The sequence below is a fragment of the Pezoporus wallicus genome, unplaced genomic scaffold (assembly GCF_028554395.1).
Source record: "Pezoporus wallicus isolate ANWC-B61680 ecotype Strahan unplaced genomic scaffold, APGP_CSIRO_Pwel_v1 contig_4722, whole genome shotgun sequence".
NCBI classification, from domain to species: Eukaryota; Metazoa; Chordata; class Aves; order Psittaciformes; family Psittacidae; genus Pezoporus; species Pezoporus wallicus.
This window is the reverse complement of record NW_026641840.1, coordinates 184,559-210,889: the sequence shown is the minus strand read 5'-3', so window position 1 is coordinate 210,889 and position 26,331 is coordinate 184,559. Positions and strand designations below refer to the sequence as shown.

At 50.6% G+C, this 26,331-nt stretch overlaps 2 protein-coding genes across 3 annotated transcripts in view; one reads left to right on the top strand and one right to left on the bottom strand.

Moving 5' to 3' along the window:
• The window catches only part of PODXL (podocalyxin like), a 45,474-nt gene extending 35,099 nt beyond the window's left edge, over positions 1-10,375 (top strand). The window contains exons 5-9 of the mRNA XM_057425545.1: positions 5,000-5,156; positions 6,234-6,295; positions 6,380-6,547; positions 8,381-8,437; positions 9,653-10,375. Coding sequence (XP_057281528.1) covers positions 5,000-5,156; positions 6,234-6,295; positions 6,380-6,547; positions 8,381-8,437; positions 9,653-9,844 — 636 coding nt within the window. The 3' untranslated portion in view covers positions 9,845-10,375. The remainder of the gene's footprint in view (positions 1-4,999; positions 5,157-6,233; positions 6,296-6,379; positions 6,548-8,380; positions 8,438-9,652) is intronic.
• A 13,461-nt stretch (positions 10,376-23,836) lies between these two features.
• MKLN1 (muskelin 1) overlaps positions 23,837-26,331 on the bottom strand; it is a 110,450-nt gene continuing 107,955 nt past the window's right edge. For both annotated transcript variants that reach the window (XM_057425542.1, XM_057425543.1), the window contains exon 18: positions 23,837-24,151. In XM_057425542.1, the coding sequence (XP_057281525.1) occupies positions 24,030-24,151 (122 nt within the window). In that variant the 3' untranslated portion in view covers positions 23,837-24,029. The remainder of the gene's footprint in view (positions 24,152-26,331) is intronic.

Here is a 26,331-nt window from a genome sequence, read left to right as displayed (position 1 = left end):
CCACCCGCTCAACGTTAATGTTCCACTCGGTGTATTCCTGAGCTCCAACAGGCTCGGATGCCTCCCGAGCCGAGCAGATAGCAGAGTGGCACTATCTGGTTTCCCTGCTTTGTAGGGACGGTAAACAAGGCTCTGGCCAAATCCTGACAGCAAAGTGAAAAAAGCCTTTGCGTTTCACAAGCCGTGGGAAAACAGGAAAGCGAGCGCTATAAGGAGGAGTGTTCCAGAAATGGATCCAGTCCTGGTGCTCAAGAGGGAGCTGGAGTCAGGGCAGCACTGTACTAACAGTGCTCTTAGTTAGCTCCCTTCCCTCAGCTACAGTGAGGCCTGAGAAGCATCAAAGACATGGGTGTTGGTGGGGATGTGTCCACATCAGAGGGAGGAGGGCAATGCAGATCAACTCCGTGCATGGGGCAGCACATGTGATGCTGGGACCCCAGGGAAATGGTTGGGACTGAACCCAAGAACTGGGTTTCTCCGCCTGCAGTATATGTAAAGACCAAAAAAACCCTCCCCAAAACTCCCCCAAGAGCCAAAAAGAAAAGGTAAATCCTACAAACCCCCTCAAATATATGGTTAGTACAACTTTGTGGACTAAAGGTATTTTATGGTCTGCTTAGTTCCCAACATCCTTCCTCTTCAAGTGATGCGTAACAGTTTGATCCATGTTCCCCCACCCTCCCTTTTTCCTCTTCTCCTTTCTTTGATTACAACAGGATCTTAATAAGTTTCTTAATGAAACTTATTAAGACGAGTTTCTAAATGAAACTTATTAGCTTGATGTCTTGCATTCCATAGGATGACTTTCCCAAGGTGTGGCTCACAAGTGTAGCTTCAGTGGGGTGTTTGCTGCTTCAGGTGCTCCAGCCTTGGGATGGAGGGATGGATGGATGGATGGATGGATGGATGGATGGATGGATGGATGGATGGATGGATGGAAGGATGGATACACGGAAGGATAGATAGATGATAGATAGATAGATAGATAGATAGATAGATAGATAGATAGATAGATAGATAGATAGAAGGATAGATAGAACAATAGATAGATAGAAGGGTAGACAGAAGGATAGATGATTGATTGATTGATTCATTGATAGATAGATAGATAGATAGATAGATAGATAGATAGATAGATAGATAGATAGATAGATGCTGTGTCCCTCATCCCAACCCCAAAATGTGTTAAGTGAAGTGAGAGGTTGTGATTTCTGGGGTGGCTGGTGTGTTTGAAGCTATGCTTTAGGCCAGGGAGCCGTCCTCCTCTTCCATCGTGTCCCAGGCAGGGACATGGATGTGCCCAGCGAGCTGAGCTGAAGGATGCTGAGCCTGCTCCAGCCAGGGCATGCAAAACCAACAGTGGGACCACCCGGACCCGTGCCCAAGGGCATTTGCTGTGTGACAGCAACCAGTGTGGGGCCAGCAGGAGGGTCCCTGAGCAGGCAGAGGGACCCCTCATGGTGCAGGGTCGTGGTCCCCTCGCCCCGTCCAGCTGCCGGGGCTGCTTTGTTGACTCAAGTGCCGTTACCTCATTCGGGGATGTTGGTTTTAGGGCCCCGCCAGTGTGGGAACCGGATTCGAGCTGCTCGGCAGCGCCTCTCAACTCGGGCCAAGGAATGCGAGCGGCTCCGGCGATGGGATGGGAGAGCTGCCAGGGTCGGGGCACTGCAGATGGGGCATCCCTGATGGAGGCAGTGGGGTCCCCCATGGCCCTTTCCTTCCCTGGAAAGGGTAGATCTCTCCAGATCAGCCTCTGAAGGGGTTTAGGCTCTGCCCACTGCAAAGCGGTTCAGTGCTCAGCTGGGTTTTAGCCTCGCATCTGATTTCACTTCCTACCCCAGAAAGATGCATTTTGAAGGGGGTTTTCTTCCCCTGTGGGGTGGTAGGAGGAGAAGTGCGTTATTAAGGGTTGGGTGAAGGCAGAGCTGCAGCAGAACCTGGGGAAGGGGGATGCAGAGAGGCTTTTCGGGCCTGGGCTGAGCAGAAAATGCAGCACAGGCAGGGGCTGATAAAACGGAGGATGTTTAAAGCGTAGGAGCACAACCCAGCGTCCGAAGATGATAAAAGCACTGCCCTGAGCCATAGCCCTCTCCTCCCTGTCCTGCTGGGGATGAGCTTTCAGGGGGATGCTGCCACACTAAGGTCTTGTCTTGCTGCCCAAGGGCTGCCCTGGCACAGGGCTGCAGCAGGGTTCATGGAGTCAAGGAATGGTTTGTGCTGGAAGGGACCTTAAAGCTCATCCAGCTCCAACTCCCTGCCACGGGCAGGGACACCTTCCACTAGAGCAGCTTGCTCCAAGCCCCATCCAAACCATCCATGCTTTGTCCTGCTCACTCCAACCCATCAGCATCCCACCTGCTCCACTGCAAGGGTGGGAGAGGCCTGGATCAGGAAGGTATCTAATCTCACCCCATCTTATCTAAACATCTGGGAAGCAGCGGTGGAGACAGGATGCACTTGCCGGGGCGGAAGACCGGTCCTAGGCACAGTGCGAGGGTGAGCTCAGCATTGTGAGGCCCTGGCTGTCCCTGGGGAACACTGATGGCCCTTGCTTGTCCTTTCACTTTGCACAGGGAAAAACTACCCTCTGGCTCCTCTACTGAGTCCTCACCATCCCAGCTGCATCACTGGGTGGGACTTGCCTGCAAGAAACCTGGAGAGGGGCTTTGGACAAGGGCCTGTAGGGCCAGGCCAAGGGGAATGGCTTTAACCTGCCAGAGGGGAGACTGAGATGAGCTCTTAGGCAGAAGCTCTTCCCTGTGAGGGTGCTGAGGCGCTGGCACAGGGTGCCCAGAGAAGCTGTGGCTGCCCCATCCCTGGCAGTGTTCAAGGCCAGGTTGGACACAGGGGCTTGGAGCAAGCTGCTCTAGTGGAAGGTGTCCCTGCCCGTGGCAGGGGGTGGAGCTGGAGGAGCTTTAAGGTCCCTTCCAACACAAACCAGTCTGGGATTCTAAAGGAGCTGTACATAGAGCATCACCACATACAGGACCTGTGCATGCAGCTGGTGATTGTCTCTACAGCTGCTACAAAGCATCAAGCAGATGCAAAAAGCCTCTGGAACATCTCAGAGGCAAAATAGGCTCCATCCACCCCTCTGCCACCCCTCCAGCTATGTCCAGGCTAAACCCTTCCAGGGATGCTCCAGTTTATCTGAAATGAAAACTCTTCCTCCTGCCTCTGCAGAGCCATGGGGAAGCTCTGGGGAGGACAGGGATCCATGTTGGTGGGGACAGAGCGTAGAAATGTGGGTGGCTGGGATGGCTACAGATGCCCGTGGGGGCACAGGGACGGCTGCACAGCCCTATCCTGCTCCCACCATGGCCCCTGGTCCTCCCTGCCCCACTTCCCTTGGGAACCTGCTATTCCTGTAACGCCAAAAGCTGCAGCTCCCAGATAAGGCCCCAGTGAGGAAAGTCAGCCAAGAGCTTGGCTTCTTGTATAGAAACTCCTCTTAAACCTTTCCTGTTCCCTGGAAATGACGGGCAGCCTCCAGGCAGTGCAGCAGGATGGGGATGGACACAGCATCCCTGGTGACGGGGTGGGATGGGGATGGACACAGCATCCCTGGTGATGGGATGGGATGGGGATGGACACAGCATCCCTGGGGATGGGATGGGGATGGACACAGCATCCCTGGGGATGGGGTGGGGATGGACACAACATCCCTGGTGATGGGATGGGGATGGACACAGCATCCCTGGTGATGGGATGGGGATGGACACAGCATCCCTGGTGATGGGATGGGGATGGACACAGCATCCCTGGTGATGGGATGGGATGGGGATGGACACAGCATCCCTGGGGATGGGATGGGATGGGGATGGACACAGCATCCCTGGTGATGGGATGGGATGGGGATGGACACAGCATCCCTGGGGATGGGATGGGATGGGGATGGACACAGCATCCCTGGTGATGGGATGGGATGGGGATGGACACAGCATCCCTGGGGATGGGATGGGGATGGACACAGCATCCCTGGGGATGGACACAGCATCCCTGGGGATGGGGTGGGGATGGACACAGCATCCCTGGGGATGGGGTGGGGATGGACACAGCATCCCTGGTGATGGGATGGGGATGGACACAGCATCCCTGGTGATGGGATGGGATGGGGATGGACACAGCATCCCTGGGGATGGGATGGGATGGGGATGGACACAGCATCCCTGGTGATGGGATGGGATGGGGATGGACACAGCATCCCTGGGGATGGGATGGGGATGGACACAGCATCCCTGGGGATGGGGTGGGGATGGACACAGCATCCCTGGGGATGGGGTGGGGATGGACACAGCATCCCTGGGGATGGGGCAGGATGGGGATGGACATCCTACCCGAGGTGATGGGGTAGGATGGGGATGGACACAGCATCCCTGATGATGGGATGGGGATGGACACAGCATCCCTGGGGATGGGATGGGGATGGACACAGCATCCCTGGGGATGGGATGGGATGGGGATGGACACAGCATCCCTGGTGATGGGATGGGGATGGACACAGCATCCCTGGTGATGGGATGGGGATGGACACAGCATCCCTGGTGATGGGATGGGGATGGACACAGCATCCCTGGTGATGGGGTGGGGATGGACACAGCATCCCTGGTGATGGGATGGGGATGGACACAGCATCCCTGGTGACGGGGTGGGATGGGGATGGACACAGCATCCCTGGGGATGGGGCGGGATGGGGATGGACACAGCATCCCTGGGGATGGGGCGGGATGGGGATGGACACAGCATCCCTGATGATGGGATGGGGATGGACACAGCATCCCTGGGGATGGGGCAGGATGGGGATGGACACAGCATCCCTGGGGATGGGGCGGGATGGGGATGGACACAGCATCCCTGGGGATGGGGCGGGATGGGGATGGACACAGCATCCCTGGGGATGGGGCGGGATGGGGATGGACACAGCATCCCTGATGATGGGATGGGAATGGGATGCTCCTGGGGCTGGGGGGACCATGCTGAGCCCTGTCTGTCCCTGCAGGAGGAGTGGAGAGCCGCCAGCACCAACGTGTCCTTCTTTGAGAGCTTCTGCTCCACAGCCCAGCACATGTTCAATGCCAGCAGGGAGACGTGCACGGTGACACTGAGCGCCCGTGAGCCCCGCTCCCAGGACTGGGTTGTGCACGCAGTCATACACAGTGAGTATGATCCCAGGATCCTGCATGGAGTGGGATGGGACTGGGGACACTGGGGTGGGGATGTGGCCTGAGGCTTGGCACAGCTCTTGGGTCATAGAATCACGGAATGGTTTGGGTTGGAAGGGACCTTAAAGCTCACCCAGTTCCAACCCCCTGCCACGGGCAGGGACACCTTCCACTAGAGCAGGTTGCCCAGAACCACATCCAGCCTGGCCTTGAATGAGGTATCCTGGATCTTAGATAAGGGGCTCCTGTCCTTGGGCTGCCCTATCCTTAATGGATTTGGAGAGGCACAATGACCTCAGCAATGATTTGCTCCCCAGTGAATGCATCAGATCGCTCTCTCATCCATGATGAGTCAAGGCAGGGAGCAGTCTCCAGGAGGAAAAATTCCTCCCAAAGTGCTTAAATCCAGTGTCCACATTACATCCTTCCCCAAGAGATTATAGAGACTTCAAGGTGAGGTTGGACACAGGGGTTTGGAGCAAGCTGCTCTAGTGGAAGGTGTCCCTGCCCGTGGCAAGGATTGGAACTGGAGGAGCTTTAAGGTCCCTTCCAACCCAAACCAGCCTGGGGTTCTTGCCCACGCTGGAGCCCTTTGGGGAAATCCAGCTTGGACAGGGGTGCTCAAACACTCCTTTAGTACCAGAGTGTCGGGAGGATGCAGACATCACACTGCTGTAGCAGGAGGGGGAGGAAGGACTCAGCTCCATCCTCCTCATCATCAGAACAAGGGCTGGGGGGGGAGTGTCCAGAAGGGTGCTGAGGACTAATCCTGCACCACTTCATCATGGCCTCAAGTAGCTGGTTACAGCCCCTCACAGGTCTCACTTGTAAATGGCCCATTGGAGACCCCCACCAGTGTGGGCACAGCCCGGGGCTGGGGACTGGTATCCCATTTCCAGGACCAGAGGTCTCAGCTCCTTGTCTAACAGTGGAGATACCTGATAGAGTTGGCTTCATTCATGCACATCTCCATCCACCTCCTCCAGAATGAGGGTCACCCATTGACTGAGAGATGGGGGCACAACCTGCCCCGCTCCCCTAATGCTCATTGCAGCCTCTTTCTTCCCCCAGTCCCTTTGGACCCTGAAAAAGTCCTCGAGGAGCTGAAGGAGAAGAAGGACAAGTTAGAGGAGGTACGTGGATTCCCTGTGAACATCCCTCGGGGTGGGTGATGCAGGAAGTCCTCCTCGAGGCCTGACGCATCCTTTCTGTGGCAGCTCGGCATCGCCAACATCACCTATGACAGAATGGAGAGGGAGATGGTCATCACCGATGAGTTTAGCACGCCCCTGATCATCACCATCGTCACCCTGGCTGGCTCCCTGTTGCTGATCGCTGCCATCTACGGCTGCTGCCACCAGCGCTTCTCCCAAAAGAAGGACCAGGTACGGCGGGATAGGGGTGGGATGGGGACCGTGAGGGCTTTTTGACTCGGTGGCATCTTCAGATGAAGATCATCCCTGTTACCATCTCTGCTGGTAGAGACATCCTGGCTTGTCCAGCGAGTATCATCTTTGCATGTTGCTCAAGGGGTGCTCAAGTCCTGTTCTTTTGTAGTGACAGGACAAGGGATGATGGGTTCAAAGTGAAACAGGGGAAGTTCAGGTTGGAGACAAGGCAGAAGCTCTTCCCTGTGAGGGTGCTGAGGCGCTGGCACAGGGTGCCCAGAGAAGCTGTGGCTGCCCCATCCCTGGCAGTGTTCAAGGCCAGGTTGGGCACAGGGGCTTGGAGCAAGCTGCTCTAGTGGAAGGTGTCCCTGCCCATGGCAGGGGTTGGAACTGGAGGAGCTTTAAGGTCCCTTCCAACCCAAACCAGTCTGGGATGCTATGATAAATGCTGTGGGTGCTCTGGAGGGGCAGGAACTGCTCTCTGGGGGTGTTTGAGGCAGGATGAAAACCAGCAGCACCCATCCCTGCTGCCACCCAACATACAGGGTGGGGGAGCTGCATCTTTGGGTCATAATTCCAACGAGAAAGGCTTTCCCAACACAAAAAAGAACCTTAAAATACGTCTATGAGTAGGGGAGCAGTTTTGGATGCCCAGCACCACCTCAGTTCCTCCCCATTGGTGCTGGGCTGGGTGCAGGGTGGCTGCACAGCAGCCACAGGAGGGCATCAACACCGCACGCTTCAGCCTTTGGGAGACCTGGACCAGAGCCCAGTTTCAGAGCAGCGGGATTTAAGGAAGAACAGACATGGAAAAAAAACCCAATCATTACAATTGTTACCTTAGGAAGCAGTTTTGGGTGATTTTAGTGCGGTATCCACCTGCAAGGACTGGCCATTCCCATGCGAGTAGGAAGAGCTCTGCCACATAACCAAGGTTTGCATCAGCAACTGCTGCTCTTGCTGAGGATTTAGCTCCAGAGGGGAGACAGCAACAGAAAGTTGGGCAGAAATGAGGCCAAACCAGGGTTATCCACCCTCCCGATGGAGAAGCAAACCCCTGCATTTCAAGTCATTTCCCCCCAAACCAGCTCATGCTCCCCATGGGGTCCCAACCTCAGCCCCAGGAGCTGTGTGATGCCGAAGGGTAAAGCAGCCTTTGCTTTAAGTGTTCGCACTGTAAGAGGTGAACACAGGAGGCAAAGAGGAAATGGATGCAGCATCAGTCTTGGGTTTAAAAGGCTTGATTGCTTTGGGGAGGGAATGGGAAAGGATGCAAGACCTCGGTAGATGTTTGACCTCCGCTGTGGTCCCCTTGGAGCTGATGTGGTTTCATGCCTGAAATGTCCCTGATCAGGGAGAAAACCATCCCAGCAAGGACAGGGAGAAACACAACACTGTCCTTTCCATGTATTGTTCAGAACACAGCCAGAAATGGGATAATGTTAGTGATGGGAATGTGTGCCCCTCATGAAACATGGTGCGGAGGAACAGGTCCCAGCCCTGGTGGATGCTCTGGAGGCCAGCCAGAGAGTAGGGTATCAAAACCAAATCAAGGGGCTGCCAGTTCGAACTGGATGATCACAGGGTCCTTTCCCACCCTAACCTATGATTCCTCAGCACAGCTCTTGCTCAGACCATAGGAAAAGGTTTTTAGACAAACCAACCCCCTTTCTCCTCTCTGCGTTTGCTTTTGGGTGGTTTCTTTGGTTTTCCTCCTGCTTCTGTCCAAAAAAATGACTTGAAAGTTTTTTTGTTATTTTTATTTTTCTCCAACCCTTTCCCTCCCTCCCTCCCCCCTTTTAAACCCTGTTTTACCTTGGAAATAACCAGCACATCCACCCTGATCTCCCCGGGTTTGATGATGGACATGTGGCCCTGATCTTTAATGTGAGTTCCAACACAGGGATCGGAGGGGCGGGCGCCGCATCCATAACACCCCAGCTCTCACCCCCGGTGCTTGGTAGGATCCAGTAGCTTTTAACAGGACTAAAGCCTACTAAAGCCCAGCTTTAAAGACCCCTTCCCCTTGCTGCACGCTGTGGGGGGTGCATTGCCATGGTGGGAGGAAGCGCTGACCGAGCATCCATCCATGCTGGGGTACCAGCATCTCCATGGGGTGAAACAGCCCCTTAAAGCTTTCGAGCATCCCATCGTCCCTGGCCAAAAGGGACCCAGGGGACCCCCCGCAGCACCTTTGCAGCCCCCCTCTGCTAGTGCCAAAGCTGCAGTTTTGCTTCTCCATCCCTTTCCTTCTCCGTGGATTCCCTCCCATTCCTGTCTCCTGACATTTATTAGGAGCGCTGTAATGAATCAAGCCGTGAATTCAGGTGGAATTTAACAGGGGTGCCCCACAGAGAGCCCTGTGCTTCCCAGAAAGGGCTGACCAAGGACTGCAGCTCCCTGGGGAATCGCTCCAGGGCAGGATGGGCATGAAGAAGCCATAGTGGTGAATGCAGAGTTAGGAAGGGCCAGAGGCTGAAGGGCTGGGTTGGAGCCTGAAGCATGGTGTACCGGAGGATGAGGGTGACACAGGGCCTGGTTCATCTTTCCCTCATCTTTCCCTGCCTGGTTTCCACCATGAGCTCCAGAACGAGGAGGGATGTGGTTTATGGAGGGGCAAATGGGCCGGCAGCATCTTGCCCCAGGTCAAGGGGGAGAATAACAATAAAGCAGCTAGAAAAGGACAGCATAAAGGGGAGGGAGAGAACAGAGTGTAGGTAAGGGTACAGGAGCTGGGATGCAGGATTGGGGTGAGGCAACGATGCTCAGCCTCTTCCCGAGGTCCAGCGGGGACCAAGCCATGGCCAGGCTGAAGCTGGCAACTGCTCCTGGAGGTTTTCCACACGTCTCTGGCTGCTCTTTCCTCCCTTCCACCATTAGCAGAGTCTCTCTCTTGCCAGCTCCATGCTATCCCCTCGCTGCGCTGGCACTGACCGCAGCCCCCAGCCTCAACCTCACCACGAAAGGCTCTATATGTGGTTATATCCATCCATATGGGGCAGTGGTCATGGTAAGCTGGCGGGTGACAGCCCCGAGGTGGCACACACAGCACGGCCAAGCTGTTCCTCATTGGGGTTCCTTGGTTTTCTTTCCACGCAGCAGCGCCTGACCGAGGAGCTGCAGACCATGGAGAACGGGTACCACGACAACCCCACGCTGGAGGTGATGGAGACCTCCTCCGAGATGCAGGAGAAGAAGGTGAACCTCAACGGGGAGCTGGGGGACAGCTGGATCGTGCCTCTCGACACGCTAATGAAGGAGGACCTGGAGGAAGAGGAGGACACGCATCTATAGGATGCAGAACTCGATCAAGCAGACAACCAACCACCAACCCCCCCAAAAGAAGCCCACAATTCCTACACGCACGCACACACACAACTCCAAAACAAGGCGGAATTCCCAATAAACCTCATAAAAATCCACTCATGAACTCATCATGGCCCCTTATGCCATGGAAGAAGAAGGGACACGAGAAGACACCTCTGGGGCGCATCATCAACACAAGCCACTGTGGTGGCCACATCTGGACAAGCATCTCCATCACCTGTGGGTGCTCAGCAGGACCTCCCACACCAGGCATGGGCTCACGGGGTGGCTTTGTTCCAGGAGAGCTGCTGGTGTCTCCTCCAAGCGTGTCCCCTCCCATCCCATGTCCAACCACACCAACTGCATCCTCCAGCTACCGAATCACTCAGAGATGAAGAGAAATAGATGTCAGTAGGGTGGGAGAGGGAGCACATGTCCCAAGAGCAAGTAGAGCTAGGCAGTCCTCCAGCCCATGCCGCTTAGTTGTCACTTTGCCCTCCCAACACCCGGGTATCGAGTATAGATCAGCCTGTTCCTTGAGTTTTAATCTGGTTTCCATCCTCTCCCCAAAAACTGCCGGCTGAAACGCACAAGAGCCTGAGTTGTGCCATAGGCAAATGAACACATCCAGACCAGGTTGGATGGGAGGGAGGGATGCAGCAGTGCCAAGGGATGCTCCATCCTGTGGGATGGATCCTGAACACAGTAGGAGACCAGGAGAGGCACAGCAGCTCCTTGTATTGATGCAAAGGGAAGGGAGAGGAAAAGGAATAACTCCTTGAGCTCATTCCTCTGAGGAAGGGCGAAATGAAACCAAGAGTGATGCCTGGTCACTGGTCAACGCACAAGGTTGGGGGTTCTGGGTGTCAAAGAGGGACTCTTCATCAGCGACTGTAGTGATAGGACAAGGGGTGATGGGTTCAAAGTGAAACAGGGGAAGTTCAGGTTGGAGACAAGGCAGAAGCTCTTCCCTGTGAGGGTGCTGAGGCGCTGGCACAGGGTGCCCAGAGAAGCTGTGGCTGCCCCATCCCTGGCAGTGTTCAAGGGCAGGTTGGACACAGGGGCTTGGAGCAAGCTGCTCTAGTGGAAGGTGTCCCTGCCCGTGGCAGGGGTTGGAACTGGAGGAGCTTTAAGGTCCTTTCTAACCCAAAGCATTCCATGACTCCTGATGCAGGAGTCTAACTCTGTTACTGCATTCCCCTACAGAAGTGTTGATTGCCTTCCAGTCGTTACACAGCAGCATCTCAGAGCCCACATCCATCCTCCCCTGAGGCCGTGGGTTACGTGCACCACGATGGTTTGTGGTTCTTGTGGTCATGTTTTCCTGCATGAGCAGCAGAAGAGGGAAAAGAACAGCAGCACGAGCCGGGTAGCTTGGTGGTGATGCGGGTTTTCCATTGGTACAGCCCTTGGTGCTCAGTTTAGAAGCTCAGCCCACACCCTCAAGCTCTGCTTCAGCAGCTGGTAAAACAAGAGACCAGCAGCAAAGCTGAGACTGAGCCTTGTCCTGCAACCCTTGGTCTGTTGTCCAGGTCTCCCTTTGCTTTAGAGGGGAAAAGAAGAATACACAGGAGCAGGAAGTGGTTGGACTGAGGCTGTTCCCGGTTTCTTCACTCCCCGTCACAGCTCCTGAATGGCTCTAAAAGGATGGGGAGAGTTTCCCACCTTAGCTCTGGATTTGGGGAAGGAGCTCAGCCCTGGCAGAGGCAGGGATCAGCACAGGGCTCCATCCTTTATCACATAGGAAAGGGAGGAGAGGATGGGAAGGTCATTTGGATGAGAGCATCCACCAACACAGGAGGATGTGGTGGTCCCAAGCCCTCTGCAAGCCACAGGGGCTGCAGATGAAGAGCAATGCCTGAGCACGGCCTTTCCTTTCCCCTGCTTGCCATAAACCAGGCATTCACCAACGCACAACACCCCATTCCCTTCGGGCTCTGCCACCAAGTCAACACGATGGGGATCTGCTCCCATGGCTGCCCTGAATGAGGGGAGAAGCAGAGCTGAGCAATGGAAAGCTTGGAGAAACAGGGATCAATTTGGTCCTTGGGAATACACATGAAGGAGAGGGTCGTGGTGGGACAGAAGCTGATGGAGGATGTCTTCTCCAAGGGCCTGGCTCTTTTCCCTTCTCTCCTGCACCGAAGGGCAGTGAGTTTGAAGTGTTCAAACCTATATATTTTTGTACATATATAGTCCTGCTACTCATCAGCGATGTATTCAGCACCCGTCACCTACCCCTGCCCTGCACTGTGGGGAAGTCCTTCCGGAGGGGAGGGGGGTTAAAAGGCAACAAATAAGGAAAGAAAAAGCTAAAGGCCAGTCTGGGAGGGGATCCAATTCAACACGAAGCAGGAAAACACCTCCTGCCCATGTAACCCTGTGCCACAGCAGCACCAAGTTCACCTCTAGCACTGCAGCAAGGCTCAAAGAACCTTGGTCTTGGCATCTGCAGTTGCTTTCCGAGCGCCTTCGCTTCCCTGTTGCCCCAAGGAACACGGTGACCTCGTGTTCCTGCCCTTGGCATGGGATGAATGCAGCCAAAGGATGGGGTTTTGGCCACAGGAGCTGCTGTAGGGATGCCCCTGGCGGAGCATCTCCAGGCAGTGGCGTTTGGGCACGTGCCTAAAGATCCCCCTTCCCAGCAAAGAGATGCCAAAGTGCTTTAATGAATCAGGTCCAAAGACTTGCCACGAGAAACCTTCACAAGGCTTGAGGTGAAGCAAGCTGAGATCTTTCCTTGCAGAGCCCAGTGGAGACGTTGACTGCTCAGCAAGTGCTTTCGGTGATTTCTATTTGAATGGGAATTGTACATTTATTTATTTTTCCAGACACCGTATTTTTTAACCACTGATATTTTATAGTAGAGTTTTTCCTTCCCCCTATTTAAAGAACTATTTCCATGAGAAAAAGAAAGATAAAACCAGTATGCTTTTTATGTTGAGAACATTCTCTTTTGGGATCAAAAAGGAGACATAAACAGGTAGGAAATGCAGTAATTGAGCATCTTTGGCCTTAATCCTTCCCGTCATAGGCTGTAGCCTAACATTTAGACCAAAAATAACAGGTAAAACAAATCTATCCCAGCATTTCCTTCCTCCCTCCCCCTCGCTCCTCTTCTCTCCCCCAAACCAGCTTTAACACCCAACACGTTGGACAAAGAGCTGCTTGCTCTTACCTCCCAGTGGGAGCTTTACAAGCAGCTCAGACGTCCTCGCAAGAGACTTTTCTATCTTCAGATTCCCATGGAACGCGTCGATACTTCAGCACCATTTATCTCCCGCTCACAGTGCCATGAGGTTGATCCCAGGACTGTTGTTGCCTACAGAAGACAGACAGGAGAAGACATAATCCATAAGGGACTGCAGAAGGAGAACCTACTTCCCAAAGGCGGCTACCCGTTGAACCTTGCACATATACTAGAGCTCTTACGTACTGTATAGCAGCATCTCTCACGGGGACAGGAGTCTGATTTACACTGGAATTCACTGAGGAACTGGATTGTAGAGATTATTCTTGCATTTTCCTACAAATATATTTTGAAAGCATCATGTATTTCTGTCAATAAACGTTCTTATGTAAAAGGTTCATTTCTTGGCTGAGTGATGGAGGTGTTGCCACTGGATGGGGTTTGAGCTCTGGAAACACAGCACAGGGCTCGCAGGCTTCTCCTAGAAAAGAATATGGGGAAAACACGGGAGGAAAAGGAGCAAACCCAACCCAGTCCTTCAGCTGCAGGAAGGACTTGTGCTCTGGGTGACACGGTATGGGGCAGCCCTGCCCATGGCAGGGGGGTGGAACTGGATGACCTTAAGGTCCTTTCCAACCCAAACCTGTCTGTGATTTCCCATGCAGAAGGAAGTAAGATAGTGGTGGAAAACGTCTCGTAATTCAAAACACAGAAAGCTCAGAGGGGTGGGAGGCTCACTTGATGGGGGTGAGAGCAGCCCCACCATGACCAGAGCATCTGCTTCATTTACTGGTGCCTTTAAGCCCATGGAGGGAAGGGAAGGATCTTGCCCTTGTTTCTGAACTTCATCCTTACTCAAACCTAGCCTGCAGCCCCTCCTTACACTTGGGTCATGCTGTAGAGGAGGGAATCAAACCTCAAACCCCTAAGCCAAAAGACCCTGGTGAAGGAGGGACACCAAGGGCAAGAGCAGGATCTCCTCCAGCAGCAGCGTGGACAGTTCAGCAGCTCCATTGACCTTTAAGTGCCCAAAATAAAACATTTGGACCCAGGTTAAGTTTCCACTTACGCAAAGGAAGTAGAAAAAGAAAGAAAAAAAAACTATTTGATTCAAATATCAACATTCCAGGGCTGCCTGCCCCATCCCTGGCAGTGTTCAAGGCCAGGTTGGACACAGGGGCTTGGAGCAAGCTGCTCTAGTGGAAGGTGTCCCTGCCTGTGGCAGGGGTTGGAGCTGGAGGAGCTTTAAGGCCCCTTCCAGCACAAACCATTCTGTGATTAAAGATTGATGGGTTGCACCGCCCTGTGTTCTGTGTTCCTCCTCATTAAGTTCTTGCAGCTGCTCAGCACAGGCTGGATTTATGGGACACTGCCCCAGCCCATCCATGATTGCAGGGAACAGGGTTTTTTTCTCAGCTGTTCTGTGCTATGGAGGGACACAGGAGGCTCCTCTAGCAGCAACAGTGACAGCCACTCAGGCATAACCCACCTTTTGGTTGACAACACCTCTAACAAGGCTTTCACAGACTTAAAATCACAGAACCAACCAGGCTGGAAAAGCCCTTCAAGCTCATCCAGTCCAACCTTACCCCAGCACTGCCAAGACCACCGCTGCCCCATGGCACTGAGGCCTCGTCTCCACGCTGTGTGAACACTTGCGGGGACGGTGACTGCAGCCCTGCCCTGGGCAGCCTGTTCCAATGCCTGAGCACCCTCTGGGGAAGGAATTGTTCCTCAGCTCCATCTAAACCTGCCCTGGTGCAGCTTGAGGCCGTTTCCTCTTGTCCCATCCCTTGTTCCTTGGGAGCAGAGCCCAGCCCCTCCTGGCTCCATCCTCCTCTCAGGCACTTGTAGGGAGCCATCAGGTCCCCCCTGAGCCTTCTCTTCTCCACACTGAACCCCCCAGGTCCCTCAGCCCTTCCCCATCACACTTGTGCTCCAGACCCTGCACCAGCTCCACTGCCCTTCTCTGGCCCCACTCCAGCACCTCAATGTCTCTCTTGGAATGAGGGGCCCGGAGCCGAACACAGGATTCAAGCTGCAGCCTCCCCAGTGCCCAGTGCAGGGGCACAATCCCTGCCCTGGCCCTGCTGGTGCTGATACAGGCCAGGGTGCTGGGGGCTTCTTGGCTGTCTGGCGCATGCTCCATCAGCACCCCCAGGTCCTTCTCCATGAGCAGCTTTCCAGGCGCTCTTCCCGAAGGATGCATCAAGCAGTCAGGATGAAGGGATCTCACACAGCCCTGCTGGCATATACATTTTTATTAAGAAAAAAAAATGAACAAAATACATTCTCTCCTTATGTACATTACATACAACATAACTACAGTTGTAATATTCCTTGTATCACTCATTCGTTTATGTACAGCATGGCGCTTACACATCGACCCAGAAACCAGCAGAGATGATTTGTACCAAGGAAGAAAATACCCCACTCCACGCTGAACAAAGATCATCTGTAATGGAAAGGGCAGGATGGGGACTCACCAGAGCCCAGGAATGATGTCTGTAACCACCATGGGCTCTGGTCTAGTCGGTATTTGACTGGCCTGTGTGCAGGTCACAGTGCTCCCCATGGCTGCTCCTCTCCTGCACCCCTCGGTTCAGCATTCCTGTGGGCAGGTACCCAAGACAACAACTGCAGGACACAAACCACAGGGAATTCAGACGGACACCGGTCTGTGGGATTGCTGGAGAGATGCTTCATGTCGGATGCCACAACAGGAAACAAAGGCCAAACTGTGGACAAGGGTTGGACACTCACAACTCCAAGCACTACATAGGGAAAACCAGGTTTTGGGGACCACATGAGGGTGTAGAGGACGAGATAATGAACATTAAAGGTCCTCACGCAACACAAACACCACACAATACAGCGTTGTGGTAAGAGTAAAGGCAACAGCTCATAGAAAGAGCTTGAAAAACCACCCCTAACCAGGTGATGGTGTCCAGCCAGCCAGATATTGGTGTTTAACCACAAGCTACCCAAACCCTGTGTATGCTCTCATCTGAAAGAGAAGTTACTTCGGCAAAGTCGAATATTCACAGGGAAAATGCTGAGGCTCAATGCTTCTAAATGAGGCACGTTGCATTGCAGCATCTAAATGTACAGGATGCACATCGCCCCAGCCCACCAGGACGGGTCATCATCTCCCATTAACTGCAAACAAGCCAACAGGCTCTAACTTTCTACGCTGGTCTGCCAGGTCAGGGCCTCCAAGGCTCAAGAACTCCTACAAATGGGTTTATTCGTGTAATTAAGCTCTTTCCTCTTCCTAAAGGTCTCTCCAGCATCCCCTCATTTCCTGCTGTGGAGGAGCGTGAGCTGGAAGGCACAGCAGAAAATACAGCTTTAGTCTAGAGTAACAAGCTACAAGGGGCTTGTTTTCTTTTCCACTACCCAGCACAGCAGCTTCTGAAGTGAAAAGTGTTTTTGCACATCAAGGGGGGGGAGACGGGAGGAAGGAGAGGAATGATGAGGGAGAGATGAAGGCAAAACTCAGCCTCCGCTGCTCCTTTGCCTTCCCAATTACAGTGGCAGATGAGAAAGGGAAAATGACTCAGCAACAAGAGTTCTCTCCTCCATGGAGAGATAAAAGTCCTCTCAAGTATGGGAGGGCTCCACACTGCCTGGGGAAGGAAATCAAGCTGTCACCTTTTGACTGCAGGGCAAGCAGAGGTAGAAGCATCATCTGCTGTTCAGACCCGACTATACGCAGTGAATTCACAGCCTTGCATCTAGGGTTGATAAGAACCTTTTGCCCCTTTTAGAAGCTGAGTTTCGGGGTGATGAATTCACTTTTCAGCCTCCTTCAATAAGCAGACCCCGTTCACACTCTTCTATTTAAGTGAAACACAAAATAATTGACTGGATCCCTTGGGAGCCAGTTACAAAGTCAGGATATTTAAAGTGTATTTTGTCATCATTAGGGAGAAAAACCTTTCTCTTGGTATCTGGGACATGGAGCAGACTGCAACCACTGAGCCACTGCTGGGGTCCAGCCTCCCCACCATCACAGTAATTAAAAAGCAGCTAATCTCCCTTAATCTCACTGGCAGCTTTCATCAGAAAAGGCTTTAACAGTCTCTTAAGGCCTGCTCTGATAGCTGCTTGTGCTGCACGGCCACCACTGCGTGTGAGCAGTGTTAAACCCAGCAGGCTTTGTCGCCCCTGTTACCAAAGGGACTGAGGAGGGAAAAGGACTTGTATTATTCTCTTTGGTGTCTTTGGGGTGGAGAGGGCAAAAGCTCGAGGTGAAGCTCCAGGACTAGCTCCTGGTGTTGCATCCCTTCCATTTGAGAAAGAGCCAAAGAATCCAGCTTGCTGGAATGAAAACCTCTGAAGAGCACAACCACTTGTTAAATCTTCAAGTCCTTCCACAAGACATCACATCTTAAACACAGCTCCCATGAGCCACCGCATTATCCCCAAGCCTATTTCTCTTCCCTTTCCCTTTGCTACACTGCAGAAATAACCCAAACACCCCAACTATAAGCTGTTCGTCTTCACTAAGAGAAGACCTGGGATGGTGAAAGCAAGTGGCAGAAACCTGGGGTTGCTGTCATCCCCTTCCTGTTTCAGAGGCAGCAGTAAGGAGTTTTGCAAAGGAAGCAGCTGGGATATGATGCCACATGGAGAAACTGATGCCTCAACAACCACCACAAATCCCTAACCTTTTTCTTCAGTGCTACTCCATCAACCTTAGGGAAGTCTGAGGACATAGCATTTTAACAGCAGAGAACGGTCACACAGGGAAGAGAAAGTCAAAATACCCAAGGGGCCATGCCTTGACCATCATGCTGGCCAGCATCTATGCTAGTGATAGCTTACTCCTTACAAATGAGGAGCAAAACCAAACACCTAACCTGGTAGAGCCAGTTTTAAGCTATTCACTCACACCACTTTTCCCAGGGATGAACTGAGATGCCACATTAGAGCTGAACAGAGTCAAGTGATTTCTGACAGCACTCAAGTACTTACAGTCTCCAGGTAGTAAGCAAAAGCTGTGCTGACACACAGCAAACAGCTGGAAGCCAAGGCATCATGTACCTCTGTCTGCACCAAGTATAAATGAAGACTTCGGGATGCTCAATTGATACCCTGACAGCAGCAACTCTGGGGCTGTGGGTATTTGGAAGCAGAGCACTGAATTTGGGGCACAGCAAGTATCTGGAGTTCACTGCTAACAAACGGAGTTCAAGTAGGTGGAAGCAAAGGAGACAGCAGCAATATGTTACCTCGAGGATCTCTGCTTGGGGAAGATGCTGCCTTGCAGACCTCTAGCCCTACGATATACAGCTGCTGACACAGACAACCCACACAACCACTGTCCTCCTCTGAGGTTCACATATAGAGCCAAAGCACAGGTGGATAATCCAGAACTCCATCCAGTTCTTTAGCCTCTGAGGAACACCAAGAGCATACCTGCTGGCATCAACTGTGCTGCTTTCTTATGGCACTCTCCAAGGGCAATAAGCACGTCATTAACCAGCTTCCCCTCTGTAACCACATCTGGATTCAGGGCTTCCAGATAAAAGCATCTGGAGTCAATTCCTCCAAGCCCTGAGCCATGGTTCCAGTGCAGTAAACCTGCATTTTCCACTCCAACTTTTCATTATAATAGAGGCTTTCAGTAAAACACAGATTTTGCCTATAAGTTATGACCACAACTTGAATCATTCCCAGCCTAACCTTTCCCAGGAAAGGATATGATGAACTCTACCATACCCAAAGGCATTTAGATACACTAACAAGCTTCTGACAGTACATTTACCTTTCAACACTGTTTACAGCTTCCATATGACTATCAAGTTATATTAAGAACAACTCATGTAATCGCTCTTAAGCTGTCCTTTCACAAAAGACCCATCTCCAAATTATCACATGTACTTATTAACTTGGCCAAGTGCATTCAGAGTCTCCATAATCTTCCCCCCTTACGAGAACAGCAATCATGTTCATCTTCTCAACTGACCCCACCTCTGTTCCTGTAGTATGTACAGCTATAAAACAACACAAGCACTTCCAGACACATACATGAGTTGGTTTTACTGTCAGGACTTCACTTGACAACAGCCAAACATTCCTCCACTGCCAGCCAACTATGGATTCAAAGCACACTGGGGCTCAAGGTTGCACAAGACATTTTTCTACTTCAAAAATGAATGGAAATGTGTTGATTTTTCACCATTTTCCCCACAAGCAGCACAGAATGACACCAACAGCATTACTGCATGTATAGAGATGTAGTTTAAGGGTGCACTGAGCTAATTTGCACTAGAGGTTTCACTCAAGATGCTCTACAAACATATTTCCTTCTCAGTTCTGAACTACAGCAGGCAGCAAGAGGATTACTAGTTGCAGGTACCTGCCACCCTCCTGCATTTGAAACAAGCAGCATTAATGCTCATCTACCTTACAGTAAGAGCAGTAAACAAGTTTCAAGTCAGAACACAGCTCTGACTTTCTCACCCGCTGTCTGCAGCACTCACACGGCAGCACACCATCAGCATTTAAACCTTGTGACAAAGAAAACTCCCTTCTAAACACTTGCACACATCAGGAAAACGATGCAGGAAACAGCTGTCCCACAGAGCCCTATGGAAAACGCTCTTCCAGAGTCATTCCCCTGCTTTGGAAGAAGGAAGAGCTCATGGAGACCCTGACACTTGTGGCTGCTGATTAAATACACAGATGAAGCCATCGCAATCCCTGGCCACTAGCCCTCTGCAAAGAGCCTGCCCTCCTGCAATAGGTGCCTCCAGTTCATTTGCTTACTGACACCTTGAGTCATTACATTTTCAGGCCTTTTATTATCATCAGTGACCAAAACGTTTCAGCAAGAACTGAAGCCTGGCACTGCATCCCTGCTCTGCTACAAGCTGCACAAAGGGAAGCTTTAGTATGCTCTTTAGGAAAGTCTCCTCATTTCCCTCTCAGTTGTGACTGCACACAGCAAATACCTTAGGAAAAGCTTTTCCAAGTGGGTCTTCCCAGACTGATATTTCAAAAGGAGAGTGGCATTTTGCTATTAATGTTCTGATCCTGGAGATAGCTCGTACCTGTGCACACAGAGCCATCCTGGGACACACAGCACCAAATCCCTGACGTTCACGTCTACATCTGGATATGACTACTTAAACTACACATACAGGATGCTGTGCAGAGAGAGGGCAAACTAAGCTCTTCCAAGACAATGCTCTCCTTCCTCATGATACTCAGCAAAAGGAACATATGCTTAAGAATAAATGTCACAAATGTTACGCCTTTAAAAGAGCCAGAAGATAAAAACTGTATTTCAACAACCACTTTGCCTCTACAGGATCGGTATTAATGGCATCCTCAAAATAAAAGAGGGCAAGAAAGTGGCTGTAATCTCATTTTCACCACCACAGACGTAGGTTCTGCTGCCACCTGCATGAAAACATGTTGGGTCACACTGTGAGAGCAGTTACTTGTTTAGAGAAGGCATTTGGGAAGAACTCTTAAGGACTTCTGCCTCATGGCTACTACCAGGGGTTGCATAAGACAGACATGAAGGAACTCAACTATGCCTAATCCCAGAGACCCAAAATCTAATCAGAAGGGCTTTATTTCTCTGGAAGAACGCATTAGTTGATAGGAACAACTTTGCATATATAGAATATTACTGTACATGTGCATATAGAATAAAGTTTTCCAAAGAGATGATCTACTGATTAATACTGTATGGGCAGCTATGCTGAAAGCCGGTGCAGTGAAGAACCAAACTCATAGGTCTCAAAAGCTAAATCAGAACTAAAGTCTTGTCTGTAACAAGTTTATCCCACCCTGACTACCTACAGCTTTAAAAACCATACCAGAACCTTCTAACTTTGGCTTTAAAGGCCCCAGTCACCATGAACGAGTCCCCTCCTTGCTCCTTCCTTTGCAATACCCTTATTTACAAGTTAATACTTAATTTAGAGATCAGCTACCAGAGTGCAGAGGTGTTAAATCCATACACAAAGTCACCTTATAGTACAAGGTAGAGGCATATAGTCTTGTCTAAGCTAAAAAGCAGTCTCTGCTCCAGCCTGCAAGCAGTAAGGGTGAGGTTCAGAGACTTCTTACGCACAGCCTGGCTATTTATACCCCCGCATGCAGTGGGCTGTGCAACATTTTCAGGTTCTCTTTGCAGTTTGTACTTCAGTTAATTCTGTCCTGATCACATCCAACGCTTTCCTGGAACATCACCAGCATCTTGAAAGATCTGCATGTAATTACATTCAAGCTCTCCCTGTCGCCGCTTGTCAATAACTGGCTTGTTTTGAAAGGAACTTTATACTTCAGTGCTCCCAAGTTTTAATGAGCTTTTTAAAGCAGGTAGTGCAGCACACACCAATGCAGAGTAACCATTTCATTCGGGCTCCTAAAGGACACAGAAGCAGAGGAAAGACCCTTGGCAAAGCCACAAAGCTTTCACTCTGGATTAACCTCTCTGGCCACAGGGTGCCTCTGCTGCTCCACAAACACGCTGGAGCTGAGCAAACAGCTTCTGCTGGTTAATGCCCAGCTGTAACCCACAAGCTGTAGTCGTGCGAGCCGAAATCGATCTGCTCGGGATAAAGGTAGGTCAGTATTTGATCATCCTGAAGTGCTCTCACTAACTGGGGCTGTCAGTCCCGCAGAAGCAATGTTCACCTCGCTCAGGCAATCATCCATTTATGCCATGCTACAAGAACACAAGGTGCCAGGCTTCGCATGCACCCTGATGCAGGGGACAATGGGTTTTGATTGAACTTCTGTAACACTGATCAAGCCTGACACAATGCTCTGCTCACCAGCACCACCATCCACAAAGCTTTTGGCGTTCCTAAAGTACTCTCTGCTCGCCATGGCTCCTACTCAGTCTAGCTGTATCTTTTGGGTTCAGCCTCATGTGAAGCCAAAGATGTACACACAGAAGTTTATGAAGGGCTTGCTTGAGTAGAAAACTGTCATCAAAAGCACGATTCACCATCTAACTGACACTGGAGAATACACAGGGAATGAGAACAAGTGATGGGGGAGCATAACAGCATTACAATTTGAAGTACCAGAGGGCTGCATTTGGACTGATTGCATTAAGAGTACCGAGTTTAATCTCAATGGAAAACCACTTCCAGCACCACCAGCATCTCCATTTGTACCATATAAGCTCTACTTTAGTTAACAAAGCATCAAAAGTAACACATCATAAAGCCCAGCAGTGACGTAAAACTTTCCATGTCACTGGAAAACACATTAAATGGCAATGTTTCAATGAAACAATTCCAACAGATTTCCTTTACTGCACTACATAGAGTGGATTCTCCCACCAGACATCTGATTTGCTGTCCACTGAAGCATACAACATCTAAACAGCCTCCTCAAGTTACAGGTTACCTAAAAACCCTGTGTTTGCATGGTCCTCCCTGAAGCCAAGCAAAGCCCAGCCTCCAACATGTTGTTCCTTCCTTTCTAAGTGATTAAACACTAATATGAGGTTATAAATTCATTTCTAACGTGCCAGGACTACAAAAGTCACACAAAGGACATGATCAAGAGGCAATACAATGCAATCAAAGCAAGCAGACACTCGAGCTCTGAAAAAGACACTTCACTAACTCGTTTTATTTCAGAGTCCAAATCATCTTTGCACACACAAGACTTCAACAGGAGTCATGTAGCCACGGTGGGTGCAGCAACGAAACCCCACTGGCATGAACAGCTCTGGACATAAAGCTTTGCAGTCTCATATCAATATTTACATCTGCCAGTTTGCACTGACAGCAAATGCAGAAAGATTCTGCTGCTGGGTATGTGTATCCTTCATTCCACTTGACAGTGCAGCACCAAGCCCTTACCTTGTTTATAAAGAAGGCTTTCAGCTAGGAAGAATACATATTCTATACATATGCATCAGCTTGCTTTCAAAAGGATGTATGCTAAAAAGGCCTCCCTAACATTCAGATCTAGGCCTAAAACGCATTTAGAAGTGAATGAGCTGCACTGCAGAGGGAGCAGACAAGCTGTTGGGAGCAATCCTCTTTACATTTACACATCGACAAACACTGCACACAGAAGCATAGGTGCGTGTAAACGAAGACAATCTGCTTCAGATATCCTACACCCAAGCCAGAGTCAGGTTGCAGAGGCTGGGATGCTTGTGATGGAAGACCCAGTCCTGCCAGTACCCGCACGGATTCCCACTGGAAGAGTACAGCAGCAAAACCAGAACATCCATTGAAAAGGGGCAGATGAGCACTGCACTCCTGTTGAAGTTGTTCCCTTGGTTTCTCTGAGGTACCCACTTGCCTGGCAGGTTTAAGTGGAAGCTCCAGAGAACAGGAGATAGGCAGGCAGGTATTCAGGTTTAAATGGGGTATCAGATGCAGTTACTCAGCCTGATTCTGGGATGAGGGGGCACATAGGTTGTAACACATGCTCCCCTTCACAGACACACTGCAATACAAGACTCAAGACACAACATTACTATCACCTCAACACGTGCCAGTGTCCTGCCTCCAAGTTATTCAGCTGCTGAGGATGGAGTTGTAGGATAAAGCAATATACCATGACTAGCTACAAATGAGCAAAGAACAACCTTCCCCACTTCCTCACAACCCCCCAAATCAAATCCATCATCCTTAATTCCAGACAACCCACAATTTTCCCCTATAGGTAATCACTGCATGATTGGGTTTTATTTTTTATCCTCTTCCCCCCCCCCCCCCCAAACTTTTCTTTCAATCTTCCATTTGCTAACTCAAAATCCAAAGTCAGAAAAAATATATATATTTAGTCAGAAGTATGTCAGTTACATTTTATTAACCTACTCCAAGGGAAAAGCTTCAGGGATTCACCATACAAGTATAAAACCCCTTGCAAACACCTAGGGGTTACTATATTACTTCATCCCAGCAGTCAATCAATGCAGTAAAAAAATGAAAATACTGAAAGTGGATGCTTTTCCCCTCTTCCATATGTCCAGTGATTGCTCTGTTACAGCGTGATGAGGTCCACCAGGTTGCCTTTAGGAGGGGTCATGTTGTCTGGAAAGAAGTTGACTAGTGTGTCAAAGAGCTGAGTTCTCTGCGCATACGTGTGGTCGACATCTGAGAATCCTGGAGGAGAAAGAAAAGGGGAAATGAAGTCAGTGCTCACTGCTCCAAATGTGGAATAGGCTGGCTGACCATGGTGGACAGATGTTCATATATTCATAGAATGGTTTGAGTTGGAAAGGACCATCAGATCATCAAGTTCCAAAGCCCCTGCCATGGGCAGGGACACCTCACACTAAACCATCTCACCCCAAGCCTCTGTCTAACCTGGCCTTGAACACCAACAGGGATGGAGCATTCACCACTTCCCTGGGCAACCCATTCCAGTGCCTCAATACCCTCACAGGAAAGAACTTCTTTATATCTAACCTGAACTTCCCCTGTTTCAGTTTTAACCCATCACCCTTTGTGCTATCACTACAATCCCTGATGAACAGTCCCTCCCCAGCATCCTAGTAGCTCCCTTCAGACACTGGAAGCTGCTCTGAGGTCTCCACGCAGCCTTCTCCTCCAGGCTGAACAGCCCCAACTCCTCAGTCTGTCTCCATACAGGAGGTGCTCCAGCCCGTGATCATCCTTCATGGCCTCCTCTGGCCTTGTTCCAGCAGTTCCATATCCTTCTTATGTTGAGGACACCACAACTGCACACAGTACTGCAAGCGGGGTCTCACAAGAGCAGAGTAAAAGGGCAGGATCACCTCCTTCAACCTGTTTGCTGTTTCTACCTCTGCTAACAACCAAGGCCCCCAGCTCTCTGGCCTACTACTATGAGCATAGACACACACACAGACCAGGCCACCCCAAGCCAACGCTGAAATCAAACTATATGAAAAGTAATAAGCAAACGGCTGTCAAGCTCATTGACAGCCCTGAAGAACTGCAGGAAGCAAGAACCCTCAGGAGGCTGCTCTGATGTCCCAGAAAACAAAATCTCTGCAGCTATTTTTATTTGGTGCCTCATTTCTTCTGTCCTCAGGCTTTCCTCATTATCTTCACGACTGTCTCACCTAGAACTGGTCCTCGTCTTGCATGCAGTTCTTCTCTAGACAAGCTCTGCTGACGGCAGGAGCCCCAAATCAGAGCTGCGTCTTGGCACAAGGGTGCTTGCTCTACAAACCCCTTTTGTGAAGTGCTGCCTCTCAAAAGGGGAGGGTTTAGTCTGGAGTATTGCTTATCCAAATCCTCATACTAAAACCATCAACAGCAAGAACAATAGAGCAGGCTATACAACTATTTCCTCTGCTTTGTATGACTTCCATCAGTGGGATCTCCAAGGAATGCTTATTAATTCAGTGAACTCACTCTTCAGTTAATCAGAGTCAAGCAAGTTAATCAAATCAAGGAGGGCTTGGGGTTTTTTTGGTTGTATTTTAGAAGCACCACTTGATATACGTATCTGTAGAGCCAACCTCTGAACAAAGTGTTGTGTCAAGAAGTAACCCATCTTTCAGAACACTTAAAACTAGGGGAGAAAACAACGTTCTGAAACTTAGGTTTTCTTCCTTTAAGGAATCCATCATATCACATCAACTAAATAAGACCTTCCAAATCACACGAGCTCAGCTGAGCTTCCTCATCCAGCTGGGCTGACAGTGGAGTGGGCTTTTTCCTTCCATCAATTGCTTAGATTGGGAATTGCTGGTTCATTAAAAACTGAAGGCATCCACGCTCCTTAGCAAGAGCTCGGTGACTTGAGAACACATTATAAGACGTAAATTATGCTTATAGCCTTCCTATAGCTTGTCCAGGATTAATCTCTCGACTGTTCAGAAGAGTTAACTGGACAGAAGAGTGAAACAAATTGTGGCTTTGGCTCAGAGCTCCTGTTTCCAGCCCTCCACACCACTGTTCTCTGCGCTCTTGACATTCTGCCCACAGAACTAGTTCTGCAAAGAACAGGGTGAACCGAACTGCTCCAGGAACTGCAGTTATCACAGCAAACAGAGCTGTAGCCACGCTGTGACATTCCCAAGTGACGAGACAGGAGGGGCTTTATTCTGACCAAAGCTGCTGTTTATTTGGGGGAGGCATCAGTTGTAATAAGAGCCACAAAATGAGCCCAGGAGGCACAGGTTTAAAACCACTGGAGGCACAGGGGCACTGGTCAGTATAAATACTCTCTCTAAGGTCTATGCAATGGCATTTTGCATTTTCAAACCAAAAAGGGCTGATGTGAACTGTAACATTTGATATGAAAACCAGTCGAAACTAATAGCAATTATCAGAGGGAACACAGTCTAATT